General features: G+C 47.1%; 1 protein-coding gene across 1 annotated transcript; it reads left to right on the forward strand.

Moving 5' to 3' along the window:
• The first annotated feature begins 1,106 nt into the window (after window positions 1-1,106).
• On the forward strand, window positions 1,107-15,815 carry LOC146501168 (exosomal polycystin-1-interacting protein-like). Its single transcript, XM_085135631.1, has 2 exons — window positions 1,107-3,928; window positions 11,786-15,815. Exon 2 carries the CDS (start codon window positions 11,834-11,836, stop codon window positions 12,575-12,577), a length of 744 nt encoding a protein of 247 aa, XP_084991757.1. The 5' UTR covers window positions 1,107-3,928; window positions 11,786-11,833; the 3' UTR covers window positions 12,578-15,815.
• Window positions 15,816-18,126: the final 2,311 nt, after the last annotated feature.

The raw sequence follows: 18,126 nt of genomic DNA on the forward strand, positions 1-18,126 counted from the left end.
CGGACACTGTTTCAGGTGCTGAGCAGGACAAAACACTACGCTGCCATTGTTATCATTGACAGAAATAAAAAGGTGGAAGTTCCTGTCTGCTATAACTTCCACAAACCTGTGTGTCCACACCTCGCTGTGACCTGAACTGAACAGCAAACATCAGAGGGGACACCTTGGTGCTCGTGATTTTACCTCAAAGCAAAAAGAATCGTGATAATAAACTGTCATGCTGCATTCTGAAGAAAAGAAGAAGTGGGCATACTCAGGAAGCTCTTCAGGTGTTATCGGTCCATTCAGTGAGCTGGGAAGCCCAGCAGTGACACCTTGTGGCGACGCGTTTAATCACCGTCACATGGCTGATTCCCCTTTCAGCTACAGCAGCACTGCAGCTGGTTCAGCTGGAGATTCGGAGGCTTACCGCCATGCAGTGGACATATCCTGAGGCTTTCGCAATAGACACTCGTGGGGCAAAACACTTACAAGCTAATGTGTGGATCGACTGTTGAGTAAGATGCCTCCAGCCTAGTAGCGGTTTTTGATATGGGCAAAAAAAGTTGCTCGTACTCATTCTGCCCAGACATCATGACAGCACATTTTGGGGGTGGCATTGGTACCCAGTGGCGGTCCTAGCCTGTTTGGCGCCCTGGGCAAACACTCCCTCTGCCCCCCCCACACACACACACACACACACACACACACATATGAAGAGAGAGAGTATGCATAGTATGCAAACAGCTACCAAACAGCCATCATAATTCGTCATACAATGAGAACAGGACAAATCAACAACTGACAATGACTCATTAATATTAAAATCTGTAACATAATATATTATTTGGAGTTTAGTCTGTTACTGTTGCTATTTTTTACCATTTCATCTTGGAGCAACTGTCATGCACATAATTAAAAAAAAAAAAAAAAAAAGTATTCTGATTGGTTCAGGATGACCTGCCATTATCCAATCACACATCTGTTTACCTGCATCTGTTGCTCGTTTCTCCTCCTCTTCTTTTCTCTGTTTTCTGAACTGAGCTCCTGATGGCTTTGAACTTTTCTTGTCCATCTTGGTTTTAATTTTGCACTCCAGTATGAACTTAGTTCACAGATTCACTTTGTGTTTATTTCTGGGATTTCGCACAACCCAGAATTCAAATCATGAATCCATGTATTGGTTTTAACTTTCAGTCATGCTACTGTGTATGTTTGAGTTTGGGCCAGGAAATAGCCGATGATGTCATAAAACTGTGCAGAAATATTCAAGAAAAAGTTACAAAACATGAATCAGTCAAACAAGAAGCTGGACTTAGCAACCTGCTCAGACTCGTCATCACAGAATAGATGAGAACGAGCTCGTCCTAACAGCAGTCACTGACAGGTGAGACCTTTACTAACACCTCTTGAAAGTTTTGAATGATGATAATATTTCAGGAGAAAAAAACCTGCGTAATTCCCATTTTACAAAGCTTGTAGTCCAGCCTGTAATTCTAACCCTCGTGTATTTTTTCCTCAAAGCTCGAATTTGTGGCCTTCCTGTAATGTGATCCTGTATCTGTCATCTTTATCCTTCTGCTGCTCCGAGCAGCGATCTGCTGCTGCAGAAGTGAGCTGCACATTTCATTTCTTTTGTTTTTATTTAAACTATTGAAAAATATAAAACTAAATAGGAACGAATTTCCCAGCAGTCGGGAGTTTTTGGGGAAGCTGTGAGAGGGCTGAATGACACAGCTTTAGAGCTTTCATTTAGGAAAACATACAGTTGATATCAAATGTTAAAAAAGTATAAATCCAATATCTTGGTTACATTTTCCAGTCACTGCTCCTGCTCTTTTCTTAGTGTTTTACTCAGTATTGGAGTGTTGGTTTGTTCCCCTCGAACGAGTGGGTTGAGACAGTTTTGGTTCTCCTTGATGCTGAGGAACTGTTGCTTTCGTTGAGGAACGTGGCCGCGGCGCAGCAGATACACACTGCACGCTTTGTGATTGCCCTGATGGCGCCGGTGTTCTGACAAACCATCCTACTTTGGCAAAACGTCCTACCGTAAGTAGTTCATGCACATTTCTGCTGTCACAGAGTAATTCCAGCACCAATTTAAGTAGGTATGATGGAGTGCCTCTTAACGTTACCCATCAGAGTATGCTTGTAGCTCATATTCATAAAGCCAGGACTTCATTTTACCCGTGAAAGTATGTTTGTAGGTCACATTCACAAAGGTAGCGTGGTTTGGCACTGAATTTTACCCATCAGAGTTTGTTTCTAGCTCTTATAAACAAAGGTAGGATGATTTGGCACTGAATTTCGTGCAGAAATAACGGGTAGGATGGTTTGTCAGGTAGGATGGTTTCCCAGAACACCTGATGTGTCAGCAGACTCACGGCTGACATCAGGAGACTAACACATCGCAGGTATAGAACGATCAAGTGCTGATTCTGGTTAAAACATTGCTTTACTGAGTGTGCACTGAGGCGTCCGTCAGTCATAACACAACAACAGAGAAAACAACTTTACGATCCTGCTGCTAAACAGCGTTCTGCTGTAAAAGTACTGCAGTCATGTAAAGCTGTGTCACCTCGGCGTATTGTACGCATGAACATAAACCCGTACACGACTTCTCCTCCCTTTTTCCTGTTATTGTGAATTTAAAAAACACAAAAGTAACCACAACATGTTAGTCGTGGGTTTGTCTCATAAGGGAATGAAGCTGAAGTTAACCGTGGGTTAACCCACCTGGAGTGGGTGCAGTATGACTCCCTTAAAACCCTCTGAGGTCCCGGGTATAATCGGCTGTTTTTGACTACTTCTGATTTTGCATTTCACCTTTAAAAGCGGTTTCCTCGCCTTGTTTGGTGTCATTGTTTGAGCACAACCTCACAGGTCTGAATTTACTGTTATTTTTTCATTTTAACTGTATTAAGAAAATTGAAAACAAAACAACATTTTAACAGCACAAATTTTGCAAACAGCAAAGTTACAACTCTTTACCTAAAAATGGAGGCAATACATATTTTTTCTTTATCATAATTCTGGTTTAGGGGCGTAAGGGTTAGTTAGTCTACACATGCTGACATGGAGACTCAGTGTGGCAGCATTTTGTTGCTGTGGCATCTTTAATCGGTCGTGTGAGTTTGAGTGGTAAAGCTGGACTCAACATATATGAGACCAGAAGCAAGAATTGCTAAACTCATAACATATGTTTCAAAACCAAACGATATAAAGCCGCTAAAACACATAAAAACGATGACTTCATGTCCAGAAACAAATCTGGCACTTGTGTGTAATACCAGTTTATTCCACAAGATGGTGCAGCGAGTCAACGAGCCTCTCATTCTTACTGTCAGCGACACGTCTGGAGGAGAATTTGAAAAAGAAGCTGGTGGACGTTAAACTTAGTATTGTTCCACCTTCAGATGCTCAGCTGATATCTGAGTCTTTACAGGGCCGTCCTACACGTGCCAGGTTTGGGACATTTCATGTCCTGCAGCCTGAACGAGCACACAGCGAGGCTTCTGCTGAACGCTTCTGCCCTGTTCCCCCTGTAATGGCCTGAGGAGCCACGAGATGGCTGCATTCTTAAATGTTTGATGGAGAAGGCGCAGGAGGCGGGTCCACAGGGGGAGGAGAGTGAGGCTGAGGAGGAGGCGCAGATGCAGAAGCAGGCAGAGAACATGGACAGGGAGCTGGCCACGCTCTTCCATCTGATGAGGAAAGTTTCCACACAGTGTGCAGAGAGTAGGGCTCCCTCACCTCCTTCCTCCTCTCAGCCCCGGCTCTGCCTCCATCCCGGCCTCCTCTCCCTCCCTCCCTGCTCGCAGGCAGAGGGATGAGTGTTTCCTGCCAGCCTGCAGACAGATGTGGACGCTGCTGCTGCTCTCACCGCCACAGGAAGCAGGACGATCAGCCCAGAGCTCCGTGCCACCTGAACCCGCTGTGAGCCGCACATGTGAGTGCACACACACACACACACACACACACACACTCACTAATGTCTGTGAATGAGTGTGTGTGATTGGAGCTGCGATGGTGGTTCCAGAGGATCGGTCGGGACAGTAATGAGAAGCAGACGCTGCTGAGATCACAGAGAAACCAGCAGAAAGCTGAGTCATCATCCGTCTGTCCTGATGGCCGCTCACAGCTAAACCCACAGACTCACCGCATGTTCTGACCTCGTCGGGTCATCGCGTCCAGGAGCTTCAGCATCAAAGTAAACCCTGAGCTCACTGGCTTCAGTTGAACTCTGAATTCATTTCTTCCATCTTTTAACAATCAGGAGCTCCTGCAGCAGCCAGAGGGCTGATCCTCTGACGGTAACGTGTTCTGAAGCCAGCGCAGTTTCACGCTCCGCGCTTGAGTCGGTGGACAGCCCACATTTTACTGACTTCTTACGTGTGCGCTGTTAGAGCCTGGCCAGGAGAGCGGCTCAGAGAGATTCACTGCTGTGAATGTCCAGCCTCTATATGTGCTCATTTTAAAGCTTCAGCACACTTTGAAGAGGATCTGAGACCTTCAGGTTCCACAGACACAGAGAAACACTTCCTCACACAGATGCAGCGGATATCTTCATATTCCAAGGAAATCCTCACAAGTGGATACAAGTACAAGAACTCTTAATGATAAAAATCTATTAGTCATTTAAAGTAACTTGAAGATGGCAAGATTATAGCGGTTTCTTTGAGGTAAAGTCCATGTATGCACCCTTCTTAAACAATCTTACTGTCAGATCGTATGTTTGACCCTGTGAGAGGTCGTCTTTAAGTCTGGGTGGATAGATGGATGATGACTTTAGTTTCACAGCCTGCCGTCTACTTAAAAATAAAGAGACCACAGTCTTAATGTGGGGAAAGTATGGGGCAGGGGGCGTCTGCAGCAGCACAGATTTAAACCTCCAGTGAACGGCTGATGGAGGTCAGTGACGCGTAAACACGCTCCACACACAGGAAGCTCTTCATCAGCACTGAAACAACACTTGTAACCACGAAGAAGGGAGACGCCGTCACTGAGAGCCTCACAGCTTCTTCAGTCATTTCTCTTTACTCAGCTGGTCTTAGAGATGGAACTGCAGATTAACCCGATACGCCTCAGGCTGCTCAACAATTTGCCCCAAATCAGTGTTTTACTCAAACATCTGCTTATATTGGTATGAGAGAAATATCATTCTGCTGCTGGATGTAAGCTCTCTGTGTCTACGTCTGGATCTCTGAGCCTTTCTAAACACATGCAGCCCCAAACTAGAGATGCACCGCTCGTGCATTCAGACGTTTCTCTAGCAAAGACCTGCTGACGCCGATATTCTTTCCAAGAACTTTATTTTCATAATGAAAGAAATGCTTAAACTTTTTGATTTCCCCCAAACTCCAGTCAGTTCCAGGATCTGCTCTCAACAGCTGACTGCTTTCATCCTTTCATTGCTCATACCGAGGCTCTGCATAGCTGTAGCCTTGTTTCCTTTGTTATCTAATCTAAAATATCCCTGTTCGGTGTCAGTGTCTCATTAGGTTTGTTGTTACAAACATTGTGGTTTAATTTGGTCCCACTGACAGGAGAGTGACGAGGCTAAAGACATGTTAGCATGTGCCTGCACCGCTCTGCATGTTACACTTGCATGAAATAGACGACTCGCACTGGGACATATGGGAGGCTGACCAACCGAGAACACTGGAAACCAGCAGCATCATGGATGATTACTCGGGCTTTTCTTTGGCCTCTCCTCGTTCGCACATTGAGATTACAGATTCTGATTTTTGGACTTTTTTGATTTGAATATTTTAGCCCGTACTTGTTTTTAGTGTTTTTTCGTCTTATTGTCTGATGTCTTCTGTAGTGTGGGGTTTTTCCACACCTGAGCTGGTTCCTCAGGTCGGACGAGATCTCGGCTCAGGTCCAAACAATCGCCAAAGCGCTTCATTTGTGGTGTGTGGCGTACACAGAGGGTACCTGTGTTTACCTTTGTCGCTCCTGCCTCAAACACACCTGGCCAATAAGCAGACTGGACGTTCCCACCTGGTTCATAGTGACGCGTTGTGTTTCACTCTGTGTGAGCAGACACCAAAGCTCGACTGATTCAGACCACAGCAGACAAAAAGCCTGATCATTAGCTTCCTGCGTTCCTTTGAAGGCTGATCATCTTTTATTGTTCTCCTGATTCTCTTCATCCTCGCCTACATCGATCGACCTTGTAGACTTTACTTGGACCTTGATAATAATAATGAATGACTTTCTCTTCTTATGCTTTGGGATTTGTTACCATAACATATGTAATCATCACAGCACAGCCTCCATAACTGTGATGGTAGGAAGATAGAATAAAAGTGCTGGGCTCATATAATCGATGTTTACAGCAGGTAAACTGTGTTTTAAGGTGTTCAATCATCATCAAAGCCAAAACGTGGCTCTCGCTGTCAGACATGTCTGGGCTTGTCTTGTTGTGCTGTGGGGAACACAGTTTTTTAACCAAATTTAAATGTCTGATGGATGATGGTGTGACTGTGAGCTGTTTTAAAGACGGTTACCATGAAGACGCCACAATAAAGGCCTGAGCTTGGTGGTTAAAAGAGCACATGATGCAGCCCACTGGGTCGAAGAAGGAGAAAGGAAGGGCGGATTAGGGTGGGTGCCTGTGGCGGAGCATGATGTCAGAGGAATGTGCTGAGCCTCTCCTCTCCAGCTTGTTTCGCTGTCGCTTCTCTGTCCTCGGGTCAGCCGCCGCTCGCCTATTGTGGTCCGAGCAGCCCGTTTGTATTTGTCGCACACATGTGACAGATATTTACTGAAGAAAGATGCTTTAAAAGAGCACAAATATGACATGAGAGGAAGAAGAGTGTCGTGTCAGAGTGTGGAATGTGTTTTCAGTGGTCGATTTCCAGCATCCGGCCCTGCAGCTGCAGCTCGTTGCAGGATTACAGATGGAGATGGAGGAAAGGGAGTGGAGAGAGCGCGGGAACACACACAGAAAGTGACTGGTATCATGAGCGGGAGGGCCAGATGCTGGGAACAGCTGGAAAGACTATGACTAATATTAGCAGTGAGGTAAGACGGTGGAGGATGGAGGGGACGGAGGGCAGCTGCTACTGTAAACCAGCCACGCTGAAGTCATGTTTATTTATAGCCACACAGTCATCTCACCAGAATCTTTCATGGTCGACGGCTCGATTTAACCGCTTTACTCTACATACTGTATATAAAAGATGGAGGTGGCCACTGTGACCTCCTAGAATCCAAAGTTTGACAAATCAACACCTGCCACCTTGTTACCTGCTAATCAACATCCAAATTAAACACTTGAGTTTAATTAGTGCATTCAACTGGAAAAAAGAGCAGACGCCAGCCAACGCTGCAGTTCCTCTAACGTCCAGCAGAGGCTCCAGCAGGGAGGCAGTCCCCCAGACGTTAGAAGATCCAACTTTACAGCAGATACAAACATGAGCATGAGGCCTTAATCAGGGGCGTGGCCTCTGCCAGGTGGATGGTGACACAGGTGGCTGTAGCTGCTAGCTGTCTGCTAACTTCACATGAACTTGACCTCTGCACCGTGTTCGTGCTGTTGGCATCATGTGACCAATAATATGGCTGCTGTGAGGTCACTGTACCAACTGCCCAGGAAGCCTGTGTGTGTGTGTGTGTGTGTGTGTGTGTGTGTGTGTGTGTGTGTGTGTGTGTGTGTGTGTGCTATGTTCCTATAACTCCTAACTAAGCTAGCTAGCTGATATCTTAGCACTGCACCCTCTGTTCAGTTCCAAATAAAAGATGGTGCTGACCGTGAAGTGTCTAAACTAGTGTGTGATGTCATGGCGAGACTATCCAGCCTTTATAAACGAGTAAAAGGTTGACTTTACTTCACACACACACACACACACACTTGTTTACACTGCACTGAAATCCATAAAAGGCTGGCAGGTTACCGGTTTGTGTTCTGAAAAAAGATCTTCCCAGAACAAAGTCCGGGAACATTTCTATAAATAGCGTCCCCTGTGGCTGCTAAAGCGGTGTGTAGAGCTGAGAAGTGTTTGCCGAATCTGTGAGTGCAGAAGCACCTCGAGCAGAGCTCGGTCGGCCTCGTAAAGCCGCTGATCGCTTTATATCCCAACAGTCTGCAGTCGGCTTCAGACGACGGAGCAAAACACGATAAAACCGAGCGTGATCCCAGAGAGAGACGGATCCCACTGGGCATTTAAATACAGCCCGAGTGAAGCATTTAGACTGCATCAGCACTTGGAGCACAAGCTCAGCACAGGCGTGTTCTCAACTACAAACTGACCTGGGATCAGTGCAGCTTCAGACACACAACACAGAAAACACCACAACACAAATATGTGAAAACCTCTGAAAGGTCTGCCTCACTGATGCTTTCAGAGCCAACATCATGTTTGTTGTTGACATTTATGACATCTCCTTAATCTCTGGTTTTCCAAAGGTCCCAAAGAAACAGTGCTCAGTAAAACGACAATCTGAAACACAACAAAACTGACGAAAACAGAGCAAAGAACACGAGAGATTTATTAGAAACATGAGCAGGTTAGCAGAGCAGCACAATATAACCTTAAAATCGTGCCTCAATAGTTCAAAGAGAGCTGCAATAATGATACTTATGGTGGTAGGGACATACTGAGTGATGGCAGACCGCATAACTCAAAGTCAGATGTAAGCACAGGCATCGCCTCAGTGATGATTTCAGTGGAACAGCTATTTAACCGTTTACATGAACAATAACTAGACTAACTAACCACACTCTGTCACAGGATGAAACTGAAACTTCCTGTGATGTTGTCTCGGGCCACTTAAAGCTTTCCTTTACCACCGTGTGACCACATCAGCACTTTCCATCTGCCACAAGCTCTTCCTGTCTCGTGGAGCGCAGTTAGCGAGCGTCTCATCAATGTGTTTGCATCGGGGTCATTGCCAGTGGCTCGTACCTCCTCCTCGTGTGCCCTCACAGTCCAATCACAGAGCACTGTCATTTGTTGGTGGTTGTGGCTCATTGGAAGCTGGCAGAAACATGAAAACTGTTCTTTCAAAAAAAAGGTCAGTTCCAGGTTATCTGTTTTGTTGGTTCACTTAAACATTCAGTAATCCTGATGTTTGAATCTGTTTGTACGTCTGTGTGGACACAAACCAAACCAAAAGCAAACACAAACTTGTGAGTCTGGATGTGCTCACTGTTTCATTTGGGGCATAAAGCGAGTAAATGAAATTATTTTAATGAATGTAAACAGGAAGCTAAACATCTCGCCACAGCTCAGCTCTCACAGACTTTAATTTAAAACCCCAGAACATGTGAAGCAAACACAGCGAGGTGTTCTTGGTCCTGTCACTGACGGATGCATGGATGGATAATGGATGGATGCATGGATGATTGATGGATGATGGATGATGAATGGTTTGATGGATGTATGGATGGTTTGATGGATGATGGATGGATGGTTTGGTGGATGATGGATGGATGGTTTGATGGATGTATGGATGGTTTGATGGATGGATGATTGATGGATGATGGATGGATGGTTTGATGGATGATTGATGGATGATGGATGGATGGATGGTTTGATGGATGGATGGTTTGATGGATGATGGATGGATGATTGATGGATGGATGGATGGATGGATGGATGGATGGATGGATGGATGGATGGATGGATGGTTTGATGGATGGATGGTTTGATGGATGATGGATGGATGATTGATGGATGGATGGATGGATGGATGGATGGATGGATGGATGGATGGATGGATGGATGGTTTGATGGATGGATGGTTTGATGGATGATTGATGGATTGATGGATGGATGATTGATGGATGATGGATGGATGGATGGATGTATGGATGGTTTGATGGATGATGGATGGATGGTTTGGTGGATGATGGATGGATGGTTTGATGGATGTATGGATGGTTTGATGGATGGATGATTGATGGATGATGGATGGATGGTTTGATGGATGATTGATGGATGATGGATGGATGGATGGTTTGATGGATGGATGGTTTGATGGATGATGGATGGATGATTGATGGATGGATGGATGGATGGATGGATGGATGGATGGATGGATGGATGGATGGATGGTTTGATGGATGGATGGTTTGATGGATGATTGATGGATTGATGGATGGATGATTGATGGATGATGGATGGATGGATGGATGGTTTGATGGATGTATGGATGGTTTGATGGATGATGGATGGATGGATGGATGGTTTGATGGATGATTGATGGATGAAGGATGGATCGATGGATGGTTTGATGGATGGATGGATGATGCATGCATGGATGGATGGTTTGATGGATGGATGGATGGGTGATTGATGGATGATGGATGGATGGATGGATGGTTTGATGGATGATTGATGGATGAAGGATGGATCGATGGATGGTTTGATGGATGGATGGATGGATGGATGATGCATGCATGGATGGATGGTTTGATGGATGGATGGATGGATGGATGGATGGATGATGCATGCATGGATGGATGGTTTGATGGATGGATGGATGGTTTGATGGATGGATGGATGGATGGATGATGCATGCATGGATGGATGGTTTGATGGATGGATGGATGGTTTGATGGATGATGGATGGTTTGATGGATGATTGATGGATGGATGGTTTGATGGATGTATGGATGGATGCATGGATGGATGGAGCTCTCACAGACTTTACTTTAAAGCCCCAGAACATGTGAAGCAAACACAGCCAGATGTTCTTGGTCCTGTCGCTGACGAATCCCTGCATCTGCACAGGATAATGCTGTGTCAGTGTGGCCAATCGGAGGGCTGATTGATGTCAGAGGCTGTGAGGTGATGCTGGTGACTTCAGCGCGGCAGCAGAGCGAGAGTTCACATGTGAAGAATTCCTCCTTCCTGCTCGGGTTTTCCTCACAGCACTCAGTGTGGGAACAATGATCCCAGTGTCTCAGGTTCTGTTGGAACGGCAGGAAAATTACTCTGAGTGCTGACGGGAGAAGTGAGCACATCATTGCGTTCGTCTGATTGTCATTAAAGTGTTTACAACAGCAGCAGGGTCTAAAGTGACCCCTGACCTTTCCACGACAACGTAATGATTTCAGGTTTCAGACGTGTCACGGGTCGAGTGATGTCTGCAGAAACTTTGCATTTAAAGTTATTAGTGAAGAATAAGAAATGGCTGTGACCTTCCTGAAAGCATCACTTGTTTGTGTTTTTTGGAAAACTGATTCGACTTTGTCCGACATAAACTCTGGAAAGAAGAGGGGAAAGTTTCGCTCTGGAGGTCTAGACTGCTTATTCAGTCCACTTTTCCACGGCTGCTGAGCCGGAGAATAAAGAGAGCAGTGTGCTCATTCCTGAGCGTTTAACACGGTGGGACGCAGCCGCGCTGACCGCAGCGCAGCGTGGCACAGGAAACTTCCATCAACCCAGCGCCAGCCCGAGGTCTGGAAGGAAATCAGCCCATAAAGCTGTGTGTGTGTGTGTACCATGTTCAGAGATCTTTGTGGGGACCAAAAACTGGCATGCTGCTATACTTGTGAGGACCAACAGTCCTTATGCAGACAAAACGCCGTCACCACGAGTTTGAAGACGTTTCTGAGGCTCAAAATGTGTTTTTAGTGTCAGGGTCACAGTTATGGTGGGAAATGATGTCATGATGATGGCAACGTCATTTAGATCCTTACTTACTTAGGTCCTTACTAAGATATGAAAACAAGTGTGTGTGTGTGTGTGTGTGTGTGTGTGTGTGTGTGTGTGTGCGTGTGTGTGTGTGTGAGTCGAGCTCTCTGGTGCTGTCCATGCTAACACCCGCCCCCCCCCTCGTGTGTTCTCAGGTTGGTCCTCTCCCTCCACCTGGTGAAGATGTAGTCTGTTTGGTCTCCATGGAGATGTCTCCAGTCTCAGTCTTTGCCCTGTTGCCATGGTCACTGTGCTTGCTGTTCTTCCTGACTGCCGCCCGCCCCCAGACGACGAGCTCCGCCCCCACACATGCAGCTTCCCCGAGGGCCAATACGACGCTACTCTACGAGAGCGGCGCTGCGACTAGCCGCAGCCTGCGTAACTGCAGTTGCTCCTCCCCCGTCACGGACTGCGACGAAGTGCTGGCGAACTCTCTGTGCCGCTGCCACAGCGTGCCACGCTCCGCCCTGCCCCGCGCTGGGCTGCGGGAGGCGGGGCAGCTGGCGGTGTGGGTGAAGGAGCTCTGGGTCCTGGAGGAGCTGCTGAACGGCAGCTCGGTGGGCCACCTGCGCCTGTCGTTCTGCGGGATCAAACCTGTGGACAGCCGGTACCTGGCTCTGCGGGGTCTGCAGACCCTCGGGATCCACAGCGCCGTGCCGCGGGCTCCATACCCTGACCAGGAAATGACCCTCTCCCCCCCAGCGGGGGTCACAGCAGAGCTGGACGCCGTTTCCTTTGGCTCCTCCTCCTTCCTGCACATGACCTTCGTGGACGTGGCCGTGCTGAACGGGCTGTCCGCCCTGAAGGCGTACAGCGTGGCAGGACCGCCTGCTACCACCCTCTCCCAGCACTTCCCCCTGCTGCCCGTTTCCCCGCCCCCCTCTGATGACCCGGCTGAGATGGCTGCAGACCGCCTGCAGGACCTGCTGGTGACCTTCGTGTACTGAACCTCGACACCGATGGCACTTTTTGTGGGACGCGTTCCCTTCCTGCTGCTGCTCCTGTCCCGGAGATGAAGTGCCCTTTGATGCTCTGATCCTGTAACGAGGTTTGGGAATGTTTGCACTCTGATTGGATAAGAGGACAGCTGCGCGAAGCCACAGAGGTTTCACACGCATGTACACACTCTGACCGTCCACTGTGGTACCGTGTGACGCACCGCAGTAGAAACTCATAGCTTTATTAAACATCATAGGTTAGGTTTGGGCTTCATGTCAGGTTAACAGGAATTCCCACTACCAGGACCTGTTGGAGTCTCATGAGTCTAAACATCTGCAGATGCCTTACGGCTAACCTCTCAGTGTCCGTCAAGATACTCTGACCTGTCACAGATAATGAAAATTAGCCTTTTTAGCGTTTTACCAACAAAACCAAACAGTAAGCTGAGCCCAGCGATGTTCTCATAACTCACTGATGTGCTGTTGGTGTTAGTGGTTCATAAAGCCTTTCACTCACAGTTTATAACGAGTGTCTCATCAGGAAACTGAAGCTGGGCGATTTTAATGGTTTGGTGTGTGAGTGGCATGTAAGTGATCTGTAAATCCTTAGTAATAGTGGGCGAGGACGACTCCGTGGAAAAATGTGTGAAACAGCTGGAAGGGGACGAGGTGCTAACATGACCGAGCTGCAGGCGCTGTGAGCGGTGAGCTCTCCTGTCTCTGCGCTCACTTTTCTCCTCCAGTTCACATTCAATCTGTCTGCGTTTCATGAACTGAAGGTTCACGTCAGCGACCATCGACCGCAAGCCGTCTCACAGCCTTTAGACCTCGCTCAGACTTTATGGACTGCAGCATAACTGTTACCAAAAGCTGTGGTTCATTCAGGTGCCGTACGGCGATTAAACGACTGTAATTGTGAAGTCATTACTGGGCAGACAGTCTGCAGTCTGCAGGCTTCCTGAATCTATGAGACAAACAACACGATTGTTCCCAGAGACAGAGGAGATCCAGGCTCTGCCTCCAGCTGCCGGCTGGGTGTTAGCGCTCCGTCCTGCCCAGGTGCTCCGTCTCTTTCTCAGTTCTTAGACTTACATGGGCGACAACTTACAGCAAAAACACAAATCAGAAAAACAGCAGGGCTCCCTGCACACTCGTACTGATGAACCACGCCATCCTCATCATCACAGCAGGAATATCTTTAGAAAATAGATTTCATAGCAGATCTCGAGTAGGGTTGGGCGATATGTAAAAATTTTCCAACCGACAGTCATCAGTCCAATAATCGACGATGGGCGATAAAGTCACGCATGCACAGACTTTTTGATGGGCGGAGCAATGTGATCATGCACGGATTGATTTGGGCAGAAGTACAAACATGGACGAACTAATAGGGCTGTCGGCATTAACGCGGTCGTCACGATTAATGCGATTAAACTTTTTTAATGTACTCAACCCATCTGGAGCGCAGAAAGAACAAACTTTGGACAAACTGCCCGAAATGCGTTGACAGAGACATTTCAGGGATTTTGACTCATTCTGTTCTCGATGGGTTCATTGTTAATCGTGTTAGTCATGATGATGGCGCGTTAAAGCTGACAGCGCTAAAAACATATAAAATTGCCAATTTGGGATGAAAGAGGCAAACCTAAGGACGCAACCAAAGCGGTGTACCACTTGTGCAGACACATAGTACGAGCAAAGTACTCAAACACGACTAACTTGCATGAGCATGCACGTGTCCACCGTGCGGCTGCGTATGCTAGGCTATCACCAGCTTCTGCAGCTCCACCAAGCATTTGTGCGCACTCTGAGGAGGGTGCATGTGCTCGCAGGTGAAAGAGGCTGCTGTTAAAACAGCGCTATTATTTTTTTCTGTTGACTGCTTCTATTAGCTCCATCATTATTAGCAAACGTACTCATGGACAAATAAATATTTACATCGCTGATGGGCTCAGCCGATCGGCGATACTCGATATATTTGCCCAACCCTAATCTCTAGAGACTTGCAGAACCTCTCAGAGGCTCACAGCTCCAGAGTTCATACTTCAAAAGAGTCAACAATAAACAATAAACCCCATACGAAACCTCTTCAGGTGCATCCTGGGCAGCAGCTCAGCACTCAGTTTCATTTGGCGAGATGATAAATCAACATTAAGACGGTCTGAGAAGGAATTTCCACGACAAAGCGCTGAAGCCGCTCTCAGATTCACGTCTTTACTTTAACTCCTCCAGTCTCATTCTCAGAGCATCAAATGATGAGTGCTGAGCGGTTTCAGACTCAAACCAACGTTCAGCAGAGCTGCAGATAGAACCAGGCGCGTTGGCTTCCTGCAGATCTGCGTTACATAACGGCCTCGTGGAAGAACATTTGTGTGCCACATGATGAAATCCTGTCGGTGCAGATTATGAAGATGAAAACAAGACGTACTGGGGCAGCTGGCCGCAGTGAACGCTTTCCAGAGCGGGACGAGCGCGTCTGCCGCTCTGTCTTTGAAACATGAATCATACACACCGCTGTGTCGGTTTAAGGACGACACCTCTGAACGTAAACATGTCCGACAGCAGCGGGGTCTGCTGAGGCCAGAGAGCTCGGCAGGCGCTGTGCCGCGTTTTCCCAGCTGCTCTGATTGAGAGCAGATGGCCTCATAAAACAAGTTGTTTTGAAACAGGTTAAAATGGACGCCGAAGAACACGAGTGCCAGCGTTAGGATCCTCCGTCAGCAGCCAACACCGCGCACTCGCTTGGACGGCGACCATAACTTGGGCTCTGCTGAGCTGGACGAGTGGGCGGGGCTGCGCAGCTGTCGCTCAGCAGAGCGCAAACAGAATGTGTTTGTTTCACACTCGCTTTAAGGCCGAGGAGCTTACATGCTCTCGCTGTCCTCCTGCTCGAGTCCTGAGAGGCTCTGTGAGACCTGCTCGCACAAACACCTCTGTGTGCACATAAACGTGTGTGTGTTAAAGCCATGCAGTGAGGATTCAGAGCAGAGAGTCAGAGTTCAGGTCCACGCCCACCACATGCTGGCCTCTATCCTTAATTACCTGGCGGGACTTTGCACGCTGCTCAGCGCCTCTGTGTGAGGAAATGTTCCCGCAAACAGACACTTTTGAAATGTGCACAGAGCACGGCTCACTTTTACAAACACCAACCTTAGAGTCCAAAATGATGTGCGTCAGAAATGCTTTGATTCGCTTCCAGGTTCTAATTCTCATTCACAGCAGGACAGCTACAAAGTGCACACACATGGCCAGAGTCCAAGCTAGCACGTTCAACTTAATCAAGGCCGGGTAGAGGGATTAGCTCTTTTTCTTAAACTGGGTTTGATCTCATGCACAAACGTTTGATGTGAACAGAGGGTTCAGTTTCCTGGAGTTTCTCTGTTCTGAAACAGTTCAGTTTTGGCTCTGCAGGTGTCGCTGTGCTGCAGCCACACGACAGAGGCTGTCAGGCAAATCAGTGCATGTTTGCTAATGTCCTGGTAGTTCCTCACACTCTGGTGGTCAAAGACAGAACTGAAAGCTGCTCCTGAGTTAAACCATAAGCTATAAAGATACATTTATCATTTCTTATACTGTAACAGTCCATATAAACCTTTGATGGGCTGTTGCTGTTTGAAGCAGCCCCTAAATGACCAAAACAAACGTTCTTCTTTATTTTCTGGCTGTTTGCAGCCCTCTAGTGGTTGTACGTGGAACTTCAGTTGAAAGTGTAGACATTTAAACCGCTAATCCTTTTCCAGAAAAACGAACGTGCAGATAAACACTGACGTTCAGGCTTATGTAAGCGCACATTATTCATGACCTCTCCGCCATATTGGTTAGTTAAATGCCTCAGCAGTGACCAATGACTCGTGGTTAGCCGTCCTGACAGCAGCCTCTGATAAGCACCCAGAGTCTTGCAGGCCTTGGGATCTGGTCTCATATGAGCAGCTTTTATGACATAATTATAGATCATGTGGTGTGAAGTCAGGGAGGGGTCAGCGCTGCACGCCCCATCAGCAAACAAACCCAGGAGCAGTGACACACGGTCCGCTTGAGTTTTTCCACGTAACATGAAAGATGCTCAGCCTGTGAGTGTCTGACTTCATCAGAGGGTCTCTGCACTTGATTTTCATGCTTACATCATGCTTACATTGTTTACACTTAGCATTTATCAGACAGTCAGCGACTGCACGGAAACCTCCGATTGCTAAGGAAAATGTGAATTCTCCACCTGGTTGCTGGAAGCGGTCACAGGGAGGTTTAGTGCTTCTCCAGCCAGCTGGTGAATCCTTGTTTTTCCTTGCCGGCCTGTCCGGTCTCTAGGCCCGTCCAACAGCTGACGTCACCTGGTTAGTGGTGAAAACCTAAATTTAAGAAGCACTGCTCATGAGAAGAAAATGTTTAAGATCACTTTGATTTGGAGGGGGCGGGGTTTATAACTTTTACCCCAACCTGCCACCAGAGGGCGATTGCCATGCTGACCATCTTTATATACAGTCTGTGTTTTCAAGGTTACCCAGCCAGGAATAAGGAGAACCGCTGGGTGAGTTTGCCCTCCTCGGTGACTGTCAGGCTCCTCCTGCTCTTCCTGAGCACAAACACTTGTAGTTATGCAACAGGCAGAAGACTGACACACTGGGATTTTTCCACAGCTCTTCCCATCTGCTAAACTGGGCTGTAACACACCTCCATAATGGTTTTCAGGCAGTTCACAGAGGACTGGCACTGAAAGTCAAAGACTCTGGAACTTTCCACCACAAAATGGGTGAAAATGAGCTCAGCGGGTTTTTTGGGTTTGACGTCACTCCCTCGTCCTGTCTCCGTTTCCTCTCCTGGTCTCTGTTCCAGCACCTTAACTCTGCATCAGGGAATGTGTTTTGCTTTCGGATGATTTGCACGCTTGTTGCAGGCTTCGTGATGACTTGTGTGTTTAAGGAGCAGGTTGTGTATTTGGAAACGGCTCGGCACCTTTGATTTGTATATAATTTGGAGTGAATGTCATAAACACGTCATCATGTGGAAGCTTTGTGTAGTCTGACAATAAAGTTTGAAAAAGTGTTGTGATGTTGACTTTGTTACAGCTTCGTGCCTGCACTTCACACCAACAGTAATAAACAACAGTCACAGTCAGACCAACAGGCTTTGATTCTAAAACCTTTATTAAAGCGAGTCGCTGAGACATTTCCTCACAGCTCTGCAGCTTTTCAGAGTTCACAGAAATAAAAGCGTTTAAAAAACTCCTAACTAATAAACTCCCACAGCGCCCTCCAGCGGCGGCCCCCCGAACAGCAGCCTGGAAACCACCGAGTGACGTTTGGGAAGCGCAATAGCAGCGAGACAGGAAGCGGAAGAACTTCAACGTAAGAGCACTGGGTCCTCCTGCGCTTTCTGCCGCCTGTCCTCAACTAACGAACCAGCAGAGGGAGCCCAGGGCTTTGTTTTCACACAGGCGGGTGAAAGGAAGAAAAGTGACAACACGATAAATCACAAAGTCTGAATATATTCAAGTATTTATACAATTATAAATACAAAACCTTCTGTTTTCTTTTTCGTTTTATTATCTATTTATTTAATGA

The sequence above is a fragment of the Neolamprologus multifasciatus genome, chromosome 16, assembly GCF_963576455.1.
Source record: "Neolamprologus multifasciatus chromosome 16, fNeoMul1.2, whole genome shotgun sequence".
Classification (NCBI taxonomy): domain Eukaryota; kingdom Metazoa; phylum Chordata; class Actinopteri; order Cichliformes; family Cichlidae; genus Neolamprologus; species Neolamprologus multifasciatus.